The sequence below is a fragment of the Eschscholzia californica genome, unplaced genomic scaffold (assembly GCF_041429995.1).
Source record: "Eschscholzia californica isolate CP2 unplaced genomic scaffold, dmEscCali1.0.p SCAF_2, whole genome shotgun sequence".
In the NCBI taxonomy this organism is placed as follows: Eukaryota; Viridiplantae; Streptophyta; class Magnoliopsida; order Ranunculales; family Papaveraceae; genus Eschscholzia; species Eschscholzia californica.
Genome location: NW_028238309.1, coordinates 51,067,531 through 51,086,906, shown reverse-complemented (window position 1 = coordinate 51,086,906; position 19,376 = coordinate 51,067,531). Strand labels below are relative to the sequence as shown.

General features: G+C 33.5%; 1 protein-coding gene across 2 annotated transcripts; it reads left to right on the top strand.

Moving 5' to 3' along the window:
• The first annotated feature begins 5,790 nt into the window (after positions 1 to 5,790).
• On the top strand, positions 5,791 to 11,022 carry LOC147558772 (4-hydroxybenzoate polyprenyltransferase, mitochondrial-like). Of its 2 annotated transcripts, none has more exons than XM_086660506.1 (9): positions 5,791 to 6,112; positions 7,409 to 7,983; positions 8,639 to 8,774; positions 9,076 to 9,197; positions 9,617 to 9,686; positions 9,778 to 9,927; positions 10,139 to 10,274; positions 10,357 to 10,453; positions 10,605 to 11,022. In XM_086660506.1, exons 2-9 carry the CDS (start codon positions 7,529 to 7,531, stop codon positions 10,672 to 10,674), a joined length of 1,236 nt encoding a protein of 411 aa, XP_086516632.1. In that variant the 5' UTR covers positions 5,791 to 6,112; positions 7,409 to 7,528; the 3' UTR covers positions 10,675 to 11,022. The 2 variants fall into 2 exon arrangements, with proteins under 2 accessions (XP_086516632.1, XP_086516633.1); XM_086660507.1 differs by having other exon boundaries at positions 5,949 to 6,112; positions 7,409 to 7,976.
• Positions 11,023 to 19,376: the final 8,354 nt, after the last annotated feature.

Below are 19,376 nucleotides of genomic sequence, written 5' to 3'. Positions count from 1 at the left end.
ATAGTGGTACAAATATATTATTTCATAATTAGACGATAATGATAATATTAAAATAATAAATGTCCACAAATTGTCCATCAATGTCCACAGATATCTACGGATGTCTACGAAAGTCGAAAAATATATTTTTGAAATAATGGTACAAATATCTAATTTCATATGATGAAACGATAATGATAATGTTAAATAAATAGATGTCCACCAATTGTCCATCAAATGTCCTCAAGTATCCACAAATGCCTACAAAAGTCAAAAGATATATTTTTGAAATAGTGGTACAAATATATTATTTCATATAATTAGACGATAATATGATAATATTAAAATAATAATTGTCCATCAATTGTTCATCAATGTCCACAGATATCTACGAAAGTCGAAAAATATATTTTCGAAATAGTGGTACAAATATATTATTTCATATGATTAAACGATAATGATAATATTAAAATAATAAATATCCACAAATTGTCAATCAATGTCCACAGATATATACGGATGTCTACAAAAGTCGAAAAATATATATATTTGAAATAGTGGTACAAATATATAATTTCATATGATTAAACGATAATGAAAATATTAAATAAATAAATGTCCACCAATTGTCCATCAATGTCCTCAAATATCCACAAATGTCTACAAAAGTCAAAAAATATATTTTCGAAACATGAGTACAAATGTCCATCAATGTCCTCAATTATCCACAAATGTCCTCAAATAATAATAATAATAATAATAATATTAATAATAATATCCACTACACATTTGTCCATGGGTTCAATATGTTGAAATTTCTCAAAAACATTTTGTCCATGAACCAAATGTCTTGAAATGTCCATAAAGACATTTTGTCTATGAATCAAATGTCTTGAAATGTGCACAAAGATTATTTGGCTACAAACAAATGTCTCGAAATGTCTTAAAATGTCTTAAAATGTCTTAAAATGTCTTAAAATGTCTTGAAATGTTAACGAGACATTTTGTCCATGAATGTCTTTCTAAATCCCTATCCACAACCCCCCTCCTCCCGCCATATAAGCCAAAATGTCATTTTGACAGCTCGGTAAACATGCCATTCGGTAAGAAGGACAAAAATATCATTTGCCAAATGTCCAAGTAAAAGTTTATTTTGCTAATTTATGGGTAATTTGAACATATATGGAGATAAATATTATGTTTCAACTATCTGAAAATATTAAAATATTTTTCTTTTGACTTTCCAAGGAAACTAATTCTTAAGGGAGAGCAAAAAAAATTAATAGTGGAATATTTCATAGAAATGGATTCCTTAGGGAATTAAAGCCATGAAATTATACCTCGTATCAAACGGTAGAAATACCTATTTCCATGAAAATTCCTTTATTTCTATGGAAATAGGAGATATCAAACACACCCTCAATAACTAATATTTCTTGTGAAAAGACTTCATTCCATATCTTTTCTTTAGGTCAAAATGGAGCGTTACGTAGGAGGGGGGGTAGTTCAAGAACTTTAGTGGAAGCTTCACTTGGTTCAAGCTTCGATCCATTGAAATTCTCGGTCAAATTTGAGAGAGATGAAAGTTGTGTTGGAGGTGATTGTGGTGAAAGAACGAGGAAGAAAAAATTGTGTTTGGGGATGGTTGTGCTAAAAAACTGAAGAAAAAGATAGACTTTTCAGAAAAGAAAAATATTAAAAGAAAAACTACTTAAAAAGAACAGTTGAAGCTCACCGACAAATGATTGGAGTCTATGTAAAGAGAGAAATGACCGAATAAAACTTTTTACAAAAAAAGGTAAAAGAGACCATTTAGAATTATAATCTTGTTTTTTTTTTTTTCTTTTTATGTTGAAAGGATAACATATATTAAGAAACAAGATTATTAAGAGTATTTTTACAATACATATGAACTAGCAAGTAAGGAATAGTTTTCCAACTTTTCGACCTATTCTTCTTGCGAGCCCATTTCGCTAGTTTGTCAGCTTGAACATTTAACGATCTTTTCGTGTAATTGAATTTGGCATTGTCCATTCTCTTTTTGATGTCTTTGATTTTGAGGATGTGGATCTTCTATGCTATTGAATTTTCTGTCTTGGGTTCTTCAAGTGTTTTATAAGATTGATGTTGTTGCTTTATATCAACAAAAAAATTTTAATCTTGGTATTTTCTCAAAAAAAAAAAATTATAATCTTGTTGTCAAGTTAAATTAAAATTTTGGACAACGATAAAGTCAAGTTTTCTAGTCATTTACAAATTAGAGACTAAATTAAAACTAATCCAAATGAAACGTAAAATAAAGAGATTTTATATGGCAAAAACCAAAAGAAAATTAAATGTGGATTTTGGTCAAACTTCCTATAAATTTTTTGTTTCGGTAAAAAAAGAATTAGTCGATTTTTTGTAGTCTTCAGTTCTCTAGGTATTTTTTTTCTAATTTGCAACAGCTTTGCAAAAAACATTGGATTTTTACCAAACAAAATACAAATATTTGAGCTTTCAACCCAAAAATATAAGGGTTATTTCCCTAATGGCCCCCTACTTTGTGACCAGCTTCCCGCCTGGCCCCCTACTTTACGAAAAATACCCATATGGCCCCCTTCCGTTATAACACCGTTACTCTCTCTCCTCCATCTCTTTTTCTCTCTCTGCCATGTCACGCCACCTCAACACCTTCTCCGGCAGAGGTCGCCGGCCGGTAAAATTTCCGGCCGGCGACCTTCAAACTAAATTTTTTTTTTTTTTTTATTCTCTTCTTCTTTTCTCTCTCTTCTTCTTCTTTTCTCTCTCTTCTTCTTCTTCTTCCTCTCTCTCTCATCTTCTTCCTCTCTCTTCCTATAAATTTCCGGCCGACGACCTTCAAGGTCTGTTCTTTGAACAGATCACCGTCTGTTCAAGAACAGACATACTCCGGCTAAGGGTTTCCCTTCGCGGAGTGTGGAGAGAGAAAGAGAGGAGAGAGAAAATAAAAGAAAAATGTTTTTTTTTTAATATTTTTGAAGGTCGCCGGCCGGAAATTTGGCCGACCGGCGACCTTGCCGGGGAAGATGATGATGTGTCGTGCTAAGATGATGTGGCAGAGAGAGAAAATGAGATGGAGGAGAGAGAGTAACGGAATGTTAATGACAACGGAAAAAGGGGGCCATACGGGAATTATTGGTAAAGTAGGGGGCCAGGCAGGAAGCTGGTCACAAAGTAGGGGGCCATTAGGGAAATAACCCAAAATATAACTTATCTTTTTAACTTAAAAATAGTTAGCAATGATCATTTTTCTTTCAAAAATGCACTTTTTCCTACTGGAACACATGTTAAGGTATTGTGAAATTTTATATTATATCTACAAACAGTTGTTTTCATATAATCTGTTTACAGAATTAAACACAAAGTATTTCTATCCACAGTTTTCTTGTTAAATATATATTTAATTAAAAGTAAAAAATATTTACGATTGAACATGTAACATTATCATGATCATGCTCGATAAGATATGTTATAAAGTTTTACTCACGAGTTATGTATGATGCAACACGCGTGAATTCAGAGACGGATCTACAGCCAGGCCAAGAGGGGCCATGGCCCCCCTCGCCTGGCAGCAAATCCATTAAGAATGTCTGATTGCTCACCCGGTCAGTTAAATATATAATCTTCGATTCAAATATACATAGATATGTTGGCTAGATGAGATGGTGGTGAATGGAACTGTGAGCGTGAGGGACTCGAGTTCGAGTCTTGTTAGGCTTAGTTTTTGCTAATCTTTTATAAAGTTTTTGGTTCAACACCCAGCAAAACACAATTCTTGTTAACTTTTTTTTTTTGTTAATGTAGTACTCTATTAATCGATGGAATTAACTAAGTTTATCTAATGAATCGATTCTAAGATAAATGAAAATTCTTATAAAGACGCATTTCGATTATGTTTTCTTGATTCAAGTAAAAATTTAGACCTAAAATTTTGCTTTATTTAAGTTTTTCGGAAAGACAATTGAAATATAAAAAAAAAATTATATATTATAGTTCATTACAGCGATTACACTTTCTAGGACCAACACTTTCTGAACTAAATTGTGCTTTAAAATTTAAATCATCAATTTATCATATAACTCCATGAGTATTAAGAAATATGGTTTAGTATCGGCCCCCCTTTGTTTATGGTCCTGGTTCCGTCCCTGCGTGAATTGGATTTTGATTAGCATATTTATCACGACTAATATGCTGCCAAATTAAGATTTTTAATTTGGGGTGGGTAGAAAAATTTAGATCTTATTTACATGTCTTTATGTACTAATTGTAAATTGGTCCATATAATAGCCCTTAATAATTACCATAACACAAATAGAATGTGATACGCATATATTAAGACGAGTCTACGTAAATCCAGACACATATGTTAAGTTTCTTATATGTTATCGTGATTATTTTAAGTAATTCTATTACAACTATTGGGAATTTATACAAACATTATTCTATATGTGCACGAGTAAATTTACGTAGAGGATTGAAGCGCTAAAGATTGAACAAAACGAAATTCAAATATTTAATTCCTTTTACTTTTCTCAAAAATATCAAGTAATATAATTAGGAGTTGTAAAATAATTGAGAGACGGAGTGTGGTGGCATTTATAAGAGTTTAAACATCGTTTTCTAGTAAGGTGTTTTAAAGCCTTGAGGTCTTGAAGTGGCACAATAGTATAAAAGTTTTGTGATGTATTCAAAATGATGACGTCCTAAAACCCTTCGTGATTTCTGTTCCAGTTCTGGACTGGACCAAAACTAAAAGCGGGGTCAGTTCCACGACGACGTGAAGTCCTTATGCAGTTTACCCTTTGCCATTTTCATCTATTAGATTTTAGCTTTCATCCTTCTTCTTCTTCTAATTCCCTTCAACCCTAGAATAGACAAAGCAACTCTGTCTATCTCTTTCTACTTACTAGTTTCCCTCTATCTTTTCATTATTGGTGCCCTAATTTGTCAACTTTTACTGGACAGATTTTATTCTTTGCTATTTTCTCAGTACTAGGTCAGAATTAAACTTGTGTCCAAAACTACATTTTGATTATTGTTTAGTTTGTGTTGATTGTTACTGATCATGCACAAAACTTGAAACATATGTGCTTTCAACCTTAGCATTTTGTTAATTTGTGTTTCAATAGCGAGTATCAACTGCTGCTAACCTGCACTGGGTCACAATACTTGTTATTTCCTACAAGACATTCTTCACACACTTGTCAAAGCTTTGCCATATGCAGAACAAGATCACTACTATATAACACCATTGCCTAATGAAAAAATAAATCAAACAAATCCACATTTTATATTTATATATGTTATTCTAACTTATTACACATCTAACTTATTACACCTTTATCTTTTAAAGAATGTCTTGTTGGTCATGATTTACAAAAAAATTTAAAGACCGAGATTTATAAATGAAAGTTATGACATGACATCAAAATCTATGTCATTTGTTATATAGATGGTGAGGTCCTAAATGAAAGTTATGTCATTTATCGACTACGATATACGTTAATTGTTACAAGGCATTGATATATCAATAAGATGTGATAAGCACGATAACTGCCTAGGTTAAACCAATAATTAAAGAGGCCTGAAGTCTTAGGTGGAGTAAATCTTGGTGATAAACTGCTTCTACCAAAGCTCGATCTCAAGACCTCATAGACTTAAGAGGAATGCCCTACCACTACACCAAAGGGTGGTGGACCGTTTTATTATTGAAATGCCCGTTTGCTTCTACCAAAGCTCGATCTCAAGACCTCATAGACTTAAGAGGAATACCCTACCACTACACTAAAGGGTGGTGGACCGTTTTATTATTGAAATGCCCGTTTGCTAAATAAATTCTAGCGGTGACACCAAAAAATTGGGGCGTCTTCAACAGAACGCAGGGGCGTTTATAACATAAATCCTTCTCCCTCCCTACAACTCCCGAACAGAAGCCCAAATAGCACTCTATTCTGAAATAGTGAAATCCCCAAATTTCATTTGAAATTGAAGAAGAATCAAATTAGGGAAGAAGAATCAAATCGAACTAGGGTTCCATTCGAACTAAACGTCCCTGCATTCGAATTGTGCACGAACTCTCTCTCGTCTCCATTGGTGTTGACATCTTCACCTGGTAACTCTCTCTCTCTCTCTCTCTCTATACGGTTTCAAACTCTTCTTCTTTCTCAATGAATTTTGTCAAAACCTATATTCCTTCTGCCATTAAACAATCCTTAAACAAAAATTCCACCTTAAAACCCACTATGAATCTTTCACTTTTAGACACCCATTTACAAAAAATGTGGAAACTTGAAACAATTTAATCAAATTTTCTCACAAATGATCGTTTCTGGATTATTTAGAGACACATTTGCCGCAAGTTGACTTATCAATTTCACTTCAGATTCTCACTTCATTCATCTCAACTACTCATTCTGTATCTTCAATCAAATTGAATGCCCAAATGGGTTTACTTGGAATAGAGTAATGACAGCATATTTGAATAGAAATTATCCATAATCTACTATTTTTTTTTATACAAATTGATGCTAGAAAAGAACTTTGAACCTGATACACTAACCCAATTTTAATTCAAGCTTGCTCTGTTAGATTGTCTGTAAAAGAAGGATTCATAATCATGTTTTGAAAATGGGTTTTCATTTAGATGTTCATGTTATAAATACTTTGGTTACTACTACGTATGGTGTTTGTGAGGGTATGAGAGATGCTTGGAAACTGTTCGATGAAAGTCCTGTAAAAGATTCAGCATCATGGAATTCGATTTTGGCTGCTAATGTTAAAATTGGAAATGTAGAAGAAGCAATCCTAATTTCTATGAATTATGGTTCTAGAAATTAGAAATTAGGAATTTGGGGTCTCGAAATGAGTTATTTTTAAGTTTTTAGAGTGTTGCACTGGAGATGTCTTTTGAATTGAGTATCTCAATATTGACATCTTGGAAAGTGAAACTCAATTGAGCCTTGACACATAGGACAATTTGAGTTTTTTTTTGAGTTTTGCATTGGAGATGCTCTAAGCTCAAAACTTTGGTTAACAATTATGTATTAGCTGAATTTTGAAATTATTTTTTTAAGTGAACTCTGTTTCAACTTATTTCCATTTTCTGATTTGCTAGCGAAGTGAAGGTTAAGACCCAGAGAGAAGAATCTTAGTAGCCACTTTGGACCACCATTTTGTTTGTAAACATTGAGATAGGAACCCAAACATTGTTCAATGAGATCTAGCAGTTTACTTCAATTTATATGGTGCTTAAGTTCGATAATTTTCATTTATGATTTGTTTGTATGTTAATTGATTCATATTTCAGATATTAGCTGCTCTTTGAAGTATAAATAAATATTAGTTGTGAATTATTTTGAGATTATGAAGTAGTAAGTAGTAATAGCTATTTTCTTGTTAATACTTGCAGAAAATTATGAAGTATCAATATAAATTAAGAGCACAAAAGGAGTGCTCCTTGACATTCAAAACTTAAAGTGAGAAAAGAAAGAGAGGTATCTTCAAGTTTCATACGCCTTATATCTCAAAAATGGCAGTTTTCTTGCTTTCTCGTGCTTCCCGCAAGTTGAGATCATGTTATGCCCTCTCGTCTTCAGTCAATCCGTGCACCCCCAATCATGTCTCTTCAAATTCACCATTAAAACCCTCAAACCTCTTCCATCAATATCCAACAAATCCCAAAATCATAGATACCATATTTGATCTACCCAAATGCCGTCAAATTGCCAACTTTGAAGTTCATCTGGTGAAGTATTTTAATTGTAGTTCGAGTTTAGTACCCTTTGCAAGGATTTGCACATCTACTGGTTCAGCTAAAGGTACGCAAAATGGCGGTAACCAACATCACGATGATGACAAGGGAGTGAAAAAAGATCATTTATCGTGGATTGATCTGTATCTTCCTAACTCCATTCGTCCATATGCTCATCTAGCTCGATTGGATAAGCCAATCGGCACATGGTTACTTGCTTGGCCATGTATGTGGTAAGCTTCTCAAATTTGATATTGGTGATTTTACTGTTTTCCTTGTTATGTTTCTTACTTGTGTTTCAAACAGATTGATATATTCATACATTTATACAATGCTTTCCCCCTTCTTCTTTGTTATTGACTAATTTTGTATATACTCTTGGGAGAATAACTTCTAACTCATGGAGACGACCCATGTTTTTTTTGGTTTATTCGAGTTGGTGATGTGTTCTTCTCGTGACATAGATAGGGCATGGTTTCTGAACTTCTAACCTTATCAAGAGTCAATAAATAAACAGCCAATTTGGTTCCTTAAAATATTTAGAGTTCCCAAGACTATAAGTTCTTTAACGGCCTTTACTGAGGAGGGCTTAGAAGTTCTGGAACAGTCATGTCTTGGATCCTCCTCTACATATGCCACTTACAAGGGTTTATTTAACCCATTATGAGTTTTGATTCTTATTCAATGTCTACACCCCAATTTTATCTTAACTTTTTATTCAGACATCCCTATTTTAGGTTTGCAGGCCCGGTGTCATGTCGGTTTTTTAACTACTAGCTCTACTACTTGTCCTGTAAAAGTAAGGCAGTTGTGCTTGAAGTTGCTTAGGAGCAAGGAACATAATGACTGAAAAGTGGTTCTCCACTTATTTTTTGTCCACTGCAATAGGTCAATTACGTTGGCAGCATCACCTGGGAACCTTCCTGATTTTAAGATGCTGGCGTTGTTTGGCTGCGGGTCATTGCTTTTACGAGGTGCTGGATGTACAGTAAATGACCTTCTTGATCGTGATATCGACATAAAGGTATTGCTCAAATCCATTTGTTTTCTTGGCTTATACAATCTTACTTATCTTTTGGTTTGATGAAATTGCAAATCTGATATTAGCTTTTTCCTATTTGCTTTGATGATTGTTTGTTCAACACAACTGCGTTTAAGATTGTACCTATTAACACCTCATCATATTGATATCTCTCTTCTTTATACATTTCAATAAAACAATGTTGTTTTAATTTTCTTTTATTCTATAATGAAAGAGGCTATCTCCGAGGGCTGATTTTGTTGTTCTTGGCATGATTGTGTGATAAATTTTTTTAGTTCTTCAGGTGGATCGCACAAAGTCTAGACCAGTAGCAAGTGGCGCACTGACACCATTTCAAGGTCTAACCTTTCTCGGTCTTCAACTTCTTTTGGGCCTTGGGATTCTACTTCAACTAAATAATTATAGGTGCGCGATACTTTCTGTTAAAACATGGTACTTTTTGCGGACATGGTGCTCTTTTTCCCTTTTCCTCAAAAGTTATATGTCCACTTCTTTGTTCCTTGTTTATGAGAAAAGTGTAACTAGTTAACCACTACCAAATCCTTTGACTCTCCCACTTAATCGGATTCGGATTGCCTGGCTTAACTGATGCGAATATAACATGGTCTAACAGATCCAACCACCGGTAAATATTAGTAGGTATTTAAAGACATTCCTTAAGCATATATGCATGATGAGTTTCCTCTCGGATCATTCTATATTATCTTAGTTTGGCTTGTTAATTTCTTCAGATCAACATTTTTTAACCGAAGAATCTCATCGTTAGTTGCATTAATATATTGATTCTATATCATTCATAAAGTGAAGTCTTAATTTGTTGACAGCCGTGTTCTTGGGGCATCGTCTTTGCTACTAGTCTTCTCCTATCCCCTCATGAAGAGATTTACATTCTGGGTAATGACTTCTCTTGTGGTAGTCTTTCTTGTATAAATAGTTTCCTTTGGCAAGTTTACCAATATTTGTTTTCATGCTGCACTTACTGCAGCCTCAAGCATTTTTAGGTTTAACTTTTAATTGGGGAGCTTTATTAGGATGGGTGGCAGTCAAAGGAAGTTTAGATCCGGCTATTGTCCTCCCACTTTATATATCTGGCGTTTGTTGGACTCTTGTGTACGATACTATTTATGCTCACCAGGTACTTACGGTTCACATAAGAAAGTTTCAACCATGTCAATTTTATCTTATTTGCTCTTTCGAAGTCACTAGCTTAAGTTTCATTAAAGAATCTCTGAGAAGTGAATTTCTTTTATTTCATCAAAGTGTCTTGGAGTAGAAAAGATCCCATTTAGTGTTTTTAGACTTTAAATTTCAACCGAAACCATGATACATTGATTATGACAATGCAGGATAAAGAAGATGACTTGAAAGTAGGGGTTAAATCTACTGCTTTGAGGTTTGGTGATCTGACGAAGAACTGGGTATCTTGTTTCGGAGTTACATGTGTTAGCAGTCTAAGTCTCTGTGGATATAATGCAGACATTGGTATTACTCTTTTGTGTTGTTTCCATATGTTTCTCAATCCGAGTTTATATGTCACCTTATATTTACTCTTTCCATTGAACAGCATGGCCATTTTATGCATCGTTGGTAGCTGCTTCTGGTCAATTAGCGTGGCAGATCTGGACAGTTGATTTATCAAGTCGAGCAGATTGTAATAGGAAGTAAGTAGTCGTCCAAATAAAATTTTAAGATGGTATGCATTACCACAGTTGAACATTCGTGCAGTTCATTTATCTGGTATTAATTTCAATTTTTTTGATTCTAAATTTGAGAAAACCAACTAACCAATATCGGATCCCTCTTTGGTTGCAGATTTGTGTCGAATAAGTGGTTTGGAGCAATCGTCTTCAGTGGGATATTGTTTGGAAGACTTGCATCATAAAAATGGAATAATCACTTGGACTACAATGTTCTCTCACTTAATAGGTGGTGGCTTGGTGGTGCTATTCCGATAAATGATTAATGGATGCACAGGCAACCTCTTTCTAGTCCACTAGATATTATCTCAACCGGTGCAATTCGTGAACCACGGAGAACTCCACATTGCATTTTTCAATTCTTTTATCTTCTCTAAAATTTTCTTATTTTCATTTTTCAACCCAATATTTTATTCGAATCGCATATTCTTACTTCTCTATTATACAAATACACACGCTTTTTACATGCGACTTGTGTTTTGTGAGTCGATAAAATGAATGATCCTGATAATGCTTTCATATGGTTACATCTTCGGTAAAGTTATCACACTAAAACTTATAATTGTTTACTGACCTTTTTTTAAATAGCAATTTCTTTTTTTTTAGACGAAAAATAGTAATTTCCTGACCGCCCTTGTGTTGGTAAAGTAACAAGAAGATTAATTTATGTTCTCCTTGGAACAACTTGTATTGGTTAGTATTACAATCTAGTAGGTGTCGTTTGGCAACCAAAAGTATATGTAGTAGAAGTTCTTTTGCTTCAAAATAGTAAAAAGTTATTATAAGGTCAAAACTTATTCTCCCTCATTACACACCGACTTCTGAGCAACTCGCAGACATCTTTACGAAGCCAGTTGGAGCGGAAGCATTTCAAAAGATAATTGGCAAGTTAGACCTCATTAGCATTCCGGCTCCAACTTGAGGGGGAGTATTAAGTACAGAGACATCGGTCTACCCGACCCGGTCGGTTAGCTATAATTTAGCTAAGCTATGTTATCTATTTCTATAATTCATGTATATCAAAACACCTCAACCCTACATGTATAAATACATGCACCATGGTTAATTATAATACACAAGAAACTTATTATTTCTTCTCCTCTCTTATCTCTCTCTACACCTCTCGGTTTCTCATCTCTCCCTTCTCCATCAATCAAACTATTAGAGAGTTTTTATGATATTAGAGAGCTTATGCTATGAGAGAGTATGGGAGTGTCAATATAATAAGTGTAATAAGAGTGTTTGTTAGTTAAGTTGGTTAGTACTTTAAAGTTAGTTACTTGTTCTTCAAGTAACTACTTTCTCTCTCGAAGCTGACATTACTTGTATAAATAGGGGTTTAATCCTCTTTTGATAATAATGATAAATAATACAATCTATTCTCTCAATTCACTCTCTCTCTCTCTGTTTATCTCACATGGTATCACAGCTTCTAGGTTAAGCTTCCAATCAAATTCTAAAATCAAGAATCATCTTCATCATCAATGGATTCATCTAATCTCGAAGAATCATCTTCATCGGCTTCCAAATCACATCCTCAAACCTTGAACATCACCAATTTTGTTTCAGAAAAACTAGATTAGACTAATTATCTCATCTAGAAAGATCAAATCAAAACAATTCTGATCAGTAATGATCTAATCGGTCTTATATATGGAAAAATACCTAAACCAGAAGTTTGTATAATCGATTCAGAAGGAAAAGAAGTTCCAAATCCTGCTTATTTGATCTAGAGAAAGCAAGATAGTTATGTGAAATCATGTTTGAAAACTACTTTTTCTCGATCAATTTCTTCAAATGTTCTATGTTCACAATCAGCTCAAGAGATCTGGAATCATTTGGACACAGTTTATGCAGAAGAATTTGAGGCAAATCAAGATCCTCTTAGAAAGCAAATTCATAATACGTAAAGAGGATCTGCTTCTATAAGTGATTACTTAGAAAACTCAAATCACACAAACCATATTGGTTTGATATTTCACAATCGTAATCTGTAAATGGAATTGAATCTTCTGAATAAAGAACTTCAAACATCTAACAAAAGATTGAGTTGATGATCAATGAGAAGAATTTTACTCTATGGTACTCGGCAATTTCCTTCTCATCCATATCACACATTATCTTTTCTTTGTCACTCTCCCGTATATACAATACACAAGCATGTACTTCATCCTCATCACCTCTTCATCTCCACCATAGTGTTCTTCAATTGTTTGTTTCATATCAACTTCCCTTATCCGTTCATCTTCGAATTTGAACCTAAAATTGACACATAAGTTGAATTACAATATGAAGCTAGCAACAGGATTTGTAGGACTTAAGAACCAGGGAACAACTTGTTATATGGATTCTCTACTTCAAATTATAAATAACTGTAAATAACTAATAACTGAATCCTAGATAACTCTAGCATTTCCATAAAGGATTTCCCTAATCTGTTCTTCAAAAAAATAAATCCTAATATGGCATTTCCGTGATTATAGCAACAATAAACCCTAAATCTCAAAAAAACTTTAAATATTAAAATTTTAAATGTTAAAACTTTTAAATTTTAAATGTTAAAACTTAAAATATTAAAAGTTTTAAATGAAGTTTTAAATATTAAAATTTTTAGGGTTAAAACTCTAAATATTAAAACTTTTAAGATTAAAACTTTAAATAATTAAAACGAAAGTTACATATACTTAAAAACATTAAATATTAAAACTAAAATTATATTATTTCAAGATTAAAACTTTGAAACAATGATTTTCTATTGTTTTGAGGTTTAGTTGATTTAATATTTAGTAGTATAGACTAAAATGCATTGCTAGGGCTCTAAATTTGATTATTTTTTGCTACTCACTAATTAGTAGCAGAGCAAGTGGAAACTATTATTATGGTGGACAATCGTCAAATTATGAATCCTTTATCGTCAACATTCATATGGAGGACCACAATTTTTCTAGATTCAAGACATCTAACAAAAGAACTTCAAACATCTAACAATCTGTAAATGAAATTGAATCTTCTGAATAAAGAACTTCAAACATCTAACAAAAGATTAGGTTGATGATCAATGAGAAGAATTTTACTCTATGGTACTCGGCAATTTCCTTATCATCCATATCACACATTATATTTTCTTTGTCACTCTCCCGTATATACAATACACAAGCATGTACTTCATCGTCATCACCTCTTCATCTCCACCATAGTGTTCTTCAATTGCTTGTTTCATATCAACTTCCCTTATCCGTTCATCGTCGAATTTGAACCTAAAATTGACACATAACTTGTTAAAACCTCAGTTTTGATTACAAGTATATCGGATACGAGAAACTCTTTACTTAGGTCACTGAAAGGCACAAATGTTGTAATCCCATAAGATTAAATATAAATTATCGATCCACTAGCTTTATTAGATTCACAAAAAGGAAACATATGCATACTAATTAATGTGTAACAAAAAATAATCAAAATTAGAGCCCTATTAATGCATTTTAGTCTATAAAACTAAATATTAAATCAACTAAACCTCAATTCAATAGAAAATCATTGTTCAAAGTTTTAGTCTTGAAATAATATAACTTTGGTTTTAATATTTAAAGTTTTTAAGTAAATGTAACTTTCGTTTTAATTATTTAAAATTTTAATCTTAAAAGTTCTTATATTTAAAGTTTTAATCTTAAAAGTTTTAACATTTAAAGCTTTAATATATTTTAAAACTTTTAATATTTAAAGTTTTAATCTTAAAAGTATGTAACTTTTGTTTTGATATTTAAAATTTTAATCTTAAAAGTTCTTATATTTAAAGTTTTAATCTTAAAAGTTCTTATATTTAAAGTTTTAATCTTAAAACAATGGTGATGTCAAGTGAAGATAAAGATGAGAAGTAAACAACTAATATTTAAAGATTAACTCTTAAAATAATATAACTTTCGTTTTAATCTCAGCTTCAAGTTTGAACGGTTTAGATTTAAACAGACTATTTAAAGTTCCAACAAAAAGTTTAGGGTCTTCACAATTTTAATAAAAAGGTTTAGAACTTAATGATCTAAGACATTTAAAGTCCCAACTTTAAAAGTTTCAAAACTTTAAAGTTTCCGAGCCTTTAAAGTTTTAAACATTTATGTGTTATAATGCTTATAAATTATGAGATGAGGTCCGGAAACAAAAAAGATCTAGTAAAAGGGTTAAAACATACCCTAAGTTCAGAAATTCAAAATCTACAATTGAGATCATATATCAGTTTTGGATTAAAACCTGGAATCTGAATCTGAACTCGAAGCTAGCGTTTCTATTATGTGAGAATTCTAAGTAAGAGAAAGTTTAGATAGAGAAATTGAGAGACAATTCTCCTTCTCATCTCTTCAACAGAAAACTAGTATATATAGGTTTACGATTTAGGTTTTCTAGTGAGAGAAAGTTCTTGAGAAGAATAATAAAAGAGCAGGAAAGCTTGTTAATGCGTACTTTGAACTGAATCTGAATTTGAAGATAGCGTTCTATCGTGAAAGAATTCTCAGGAAGAGAAAGTTTAGAGAAATTGAGGGAAAATTCTCCTTCTCGTTTATTGAACAGAAAATCAAAACCTATGGATTTACGATTTAGGTTTTCTAGAGAGAGAAAGTGCTAGAGAAGAAGAATAAAAGAGCAAGAAAGCTTGTTAATGCTTACTTTGAACTGAATCTGAACTTCAAGCTAGCGTTTCATCGTGTGAGAATTCCAAGTAAGAGAAAGTTTGGAGAAATTGAGCGAGAATTCTCCTTCTCATTTACTGAACAGAAAACCAGTATGTATAGGTTTCTTCATTTCTAGAGAGAGAAAGTGCTAGAGACGAAGAACAAAAGGGCGGGAAATTATTTTTTTACGACAAGGAGGCTTTCGTACTGGTATTTCTCCAAGGGTAGTTTTGGTATTTAAGTAGTAAAAAGGGGGACGAAAAGGACAAAATTAATTAATGCAAGATGAAATAGGGTCTACTGGCTGTTTTCTGGACACTGGTTTTCCATGACAAAGTTTATATGGAGTTCTATCCATGGAAAAATGCAAATCAAATGGGTTAGGATAATGCTACTCAGACTCTCAAAGTGCAGACAAAGTAAAAAATGTAAGCATTTTAAGGGTGTGGGTTTTATTCACCTTTACCAAAATAAAAGTGACTTACAAATATTTAACCAAATAGTGGCTACATTCTTAACTTTGTCTGTACTTTGGGAGTCTGAGTAGCATTATCCAATGGGTTAGGATAATGCTACTCAGACCCCCAAAGGACAGACAAAGTCAAGAATGTAAGCATTTTGAGGGTGTGAATTTTATTCACATTTACCAAATTAAAAGTGATTTACAAATCTTTAACCAAATAGTGCCTACATTCTTGACTTTGTCTGTACTTTAAGAGTCTGAGTAGCATACAAAGTCAAGAATGTAAACGTTTTGAGGGCGTGGGTTTTATTCACCTTTACCAAAATAAAAGTGATTTAAGTGATTTACAAATCTTTAACCAAATAGTGCCTACATTTTTTACTGTCTGTACTTAGGATAATGCTAAATCAAATCCGTAAACATTGACGAGCATTATAGTCAAACTCTTAAGCCCACAATTCTTTAGTTATATTTAATGATTAATACTTTTTATTCTTGTTTTTTTAAAAGAATTTCATTATAAAATTTTAAACACTATATTGTAAAAGAATTCTACGTGAGTGAGAGACGAAGTGTGGTGATCCTTATAAGAGTTAGACACTATTTTCTAGTGATGTGTCTAAAAGCTCTGAAGTCTTGAAGTGTCAAAAAAAAAAAAATATTATAGCAGTCTAGAAGGTTGGTCTGCCCAATTTTATAACACGTTATCGACACGATGAATTGTAAAACAATTCCACATCCATAACTCCAGAGTGTTGTGGCCTTTATGAAGGGTGAAACATCATTTGTTCTTGATATTTTCTAAGGTCGATATTTTAGGGAAATAAGAAAAATTTGTGTGGGAATAAAGTCTTTGGTGGAAAAAAAGTTTGTTTGTTACTTCCAAACACTACCCATTAATGTTTTTATAATCTTCTTCCTCCATCTTCCTTCTCACCACCATCAACTCCAGCGACCTCTTCCGTATTCGGGCAACTTCCACCATGAACACCGGCAAACTCCACCACCAAACCGCTCGTCTCCACTTTCACTCTCTTTCATTCTCTCTTCTCTCTCTCCTCTTTCTCTTTTCCGGCGCCTCTCTCTCTTTCTTTTTCTAAATACGAATTTAAAGAAAGAGAGAGATGCAGGGAGAGCCCCTTCGCCGGATTTAAAGAAAGATGCAGGGAGAGAGAGAGAGAGAGAGAAAAGAGAAAGAGAAGAGAGAGAGAAGAGGAAAAAGTGGTCGGCGACATTCTTTCGGCTACTCAAAGGGTGTGTTTGGGGAACAATTTTTAAGTTTTCCACCTTTTTTCGGAAATTTTTCCATCTTATTTTGCCAAAACACCCACCTATTCTATACGATGAGTAGGGGTGGGAATCGGGCGGGTATGGGCACCCGCGGGTAATTTTGAGTCGGGCTCGGGCGGATCGGGTAATTTTCTCCTCTGCCCACTCGGGTTCTCGGGCGGATTCGGGCGGGCTTTTCTGAAATCTCCTATGATCAAAGCCCGCCCATGCCCACTAAAGCATCGGGCAAGTCGGGCTTCGGGCAAATCGGGCATCGGGTTTCTTTATCTGATATTTTTCTACCAGATCAGGAAACTCTAGAAATTTGATATTGTTCAAATAAGCTTCTCTAAACAACTGATATAGATCTATATATGCAAACATGAGACTTGGTTGTCTTCCACTTGGTTGACTCGTGATCAGTGTCCATCAACTAGAAGTGAGAAAGAAGAAATGGAGAAAATTCCTTATGCTTCAGCTGTAGGAAGCTTGATGTATGCAATGGTGTGTACAAGACCGGACATTGCATTTGCAGTTGGAGTAGTAAGCAGATTTCTTGCTAATCCAGGCAAAGAGCATTGGTTAGCAGTGAAGTGGATTCTGAAGTATCTTAGAGGTACGTCTAAAGCTCGTATATGTTTTGGTAATGATAAGCCAGTATTAGTCGGTTACACAGATGCAGACATGGCAGGAGATGTAGACTCTAAACGGTCCACATCAGGCTACTTATTTACATTTTCAGGGGGAGCAGTGTCATGGCAATCTAAATTACAAAAGTGTGTAGCTTTATCTACTACAGAGGCAGAATATATTGCCATTACAGAATGTTGCAAGGAGATGTTATGGATGAAGAGACTGTTAGAAGAACTTGATATGAAACAAGATAATTATGTTATTCATTGCGACAGTCAAAGTGCCATCTACCTCAGTAAGAATTCTAGTTTCCATTCCAAGTCCAAGCATATAAATGTGAGATACCAGTGGATCCAAGATGTTCTTGAAGAAAAGGTGTTGAAGATCGAGAAAATCCATACTGACGACAATGGTTCAGATATGATGACAAAACCATTACCCAAAGGCAAACATGAGCTATGTAGCAGTGTTGCAGGTTTGGGGATGGTAGGTCCCTCTTCATAAGTCGGGAGGGGAGTTTGTTGGGGTCCCTCCTTATAATAAAAGGACTCCTAGTTGGAATAGGATTTCCCTTATTCCTTGTTTGGGGAAAAAATAGAAGTTTCTATTTTTCAAGCCTAAAAAGGAATTCCTATTTCTATTGGTAAACCTCCCTATTTATCATTATAAAAGGGAATGAAAGGGAAGAGATTATTCACAACAACTTCCAGAACAAAGAGAAGTCAGAGAAAGAGAGATTCTGAAGTGGTTCTTTCAAGAGAGATTGAAAGAGCAGAATATTGGTTTGAAGAAAAGAAGATTATTAATCTTGTGAAGAAATTTAGTTTGTGGTTATCTTCTTCAACCTTTAGGAATCTAGGATTTGTTCAAATCCTAAGGAGTAAGAGATTTCTATTTCTTTGTTTCTTTGTTCAGTTTATCCACCATAGGTTTGGTGAAGAGTTGTCCAAGAGTGTTTCTACACATCTTGAAGAGTTGTGTAACCCATTATTATAATTATAGTGGAAGATTTCTGGACTAGGTCCCGTGGTTTTTTACCTTCTAGTTTAAAGGGGTTTTTTGCCACGTTAAATAATCTTGGTGTCTATACTTTTACTTTCGCAATCGTTTATCTTCATATTCCTGAACAAGTTAATTAGGTTATTTTTCCTAACAAGTGGTACCAGAGCTAAGGTTGGATTTATTGTTCAGAAATATGGAAGTGAATACTAATCGCATGATTAGTTTAGATGGAGAAAACTACTTGATGTGGAAAGCAAAAATGGAAGATTTGTTATACTGCAAAGACCTAGCTGCACCCATTGAAAATCACGGTACAAAACCGATGAAGATAGAGGAATAAGACTGGAAGGTATTAGATCGTAAGGTTGTTGGATTTATTGGTTTGATACTTCACAATCTTAATCTGTAAATGGAATTGAATCTTCTGAATCAAGAACTTCAAACATCTAACAAAAGATTGAGTTGATGATCAATGAGAAGAATTTTACTCTATGGTACTCGACAATTTCCTTCTCATACACATCACACATTATCTTTTCTTTGTCACTCTCCCGTATATACCACAAGCATGTACTTCATTGTTATCACCTCTTCATCTCCACCATAGTGTTCTTCAATTGGTCGTTTCATATCAACTTCCCTTATTCATTCATCGTCAAATTTGAACCTAAAATTGACACATAACTTGTTAACAACCTTTATATAACAACATTGTAGAAAATTCAAATAAAAAACTCCATAAAAAAAAGAGCCTAAAAACCAATGCAAAATAGTCATACTAACAAAAGATTGGTTTGATACTCAAATCACACAAACCATATTGGTTTGATACTTCACAATCTTAATCTGAATCAAG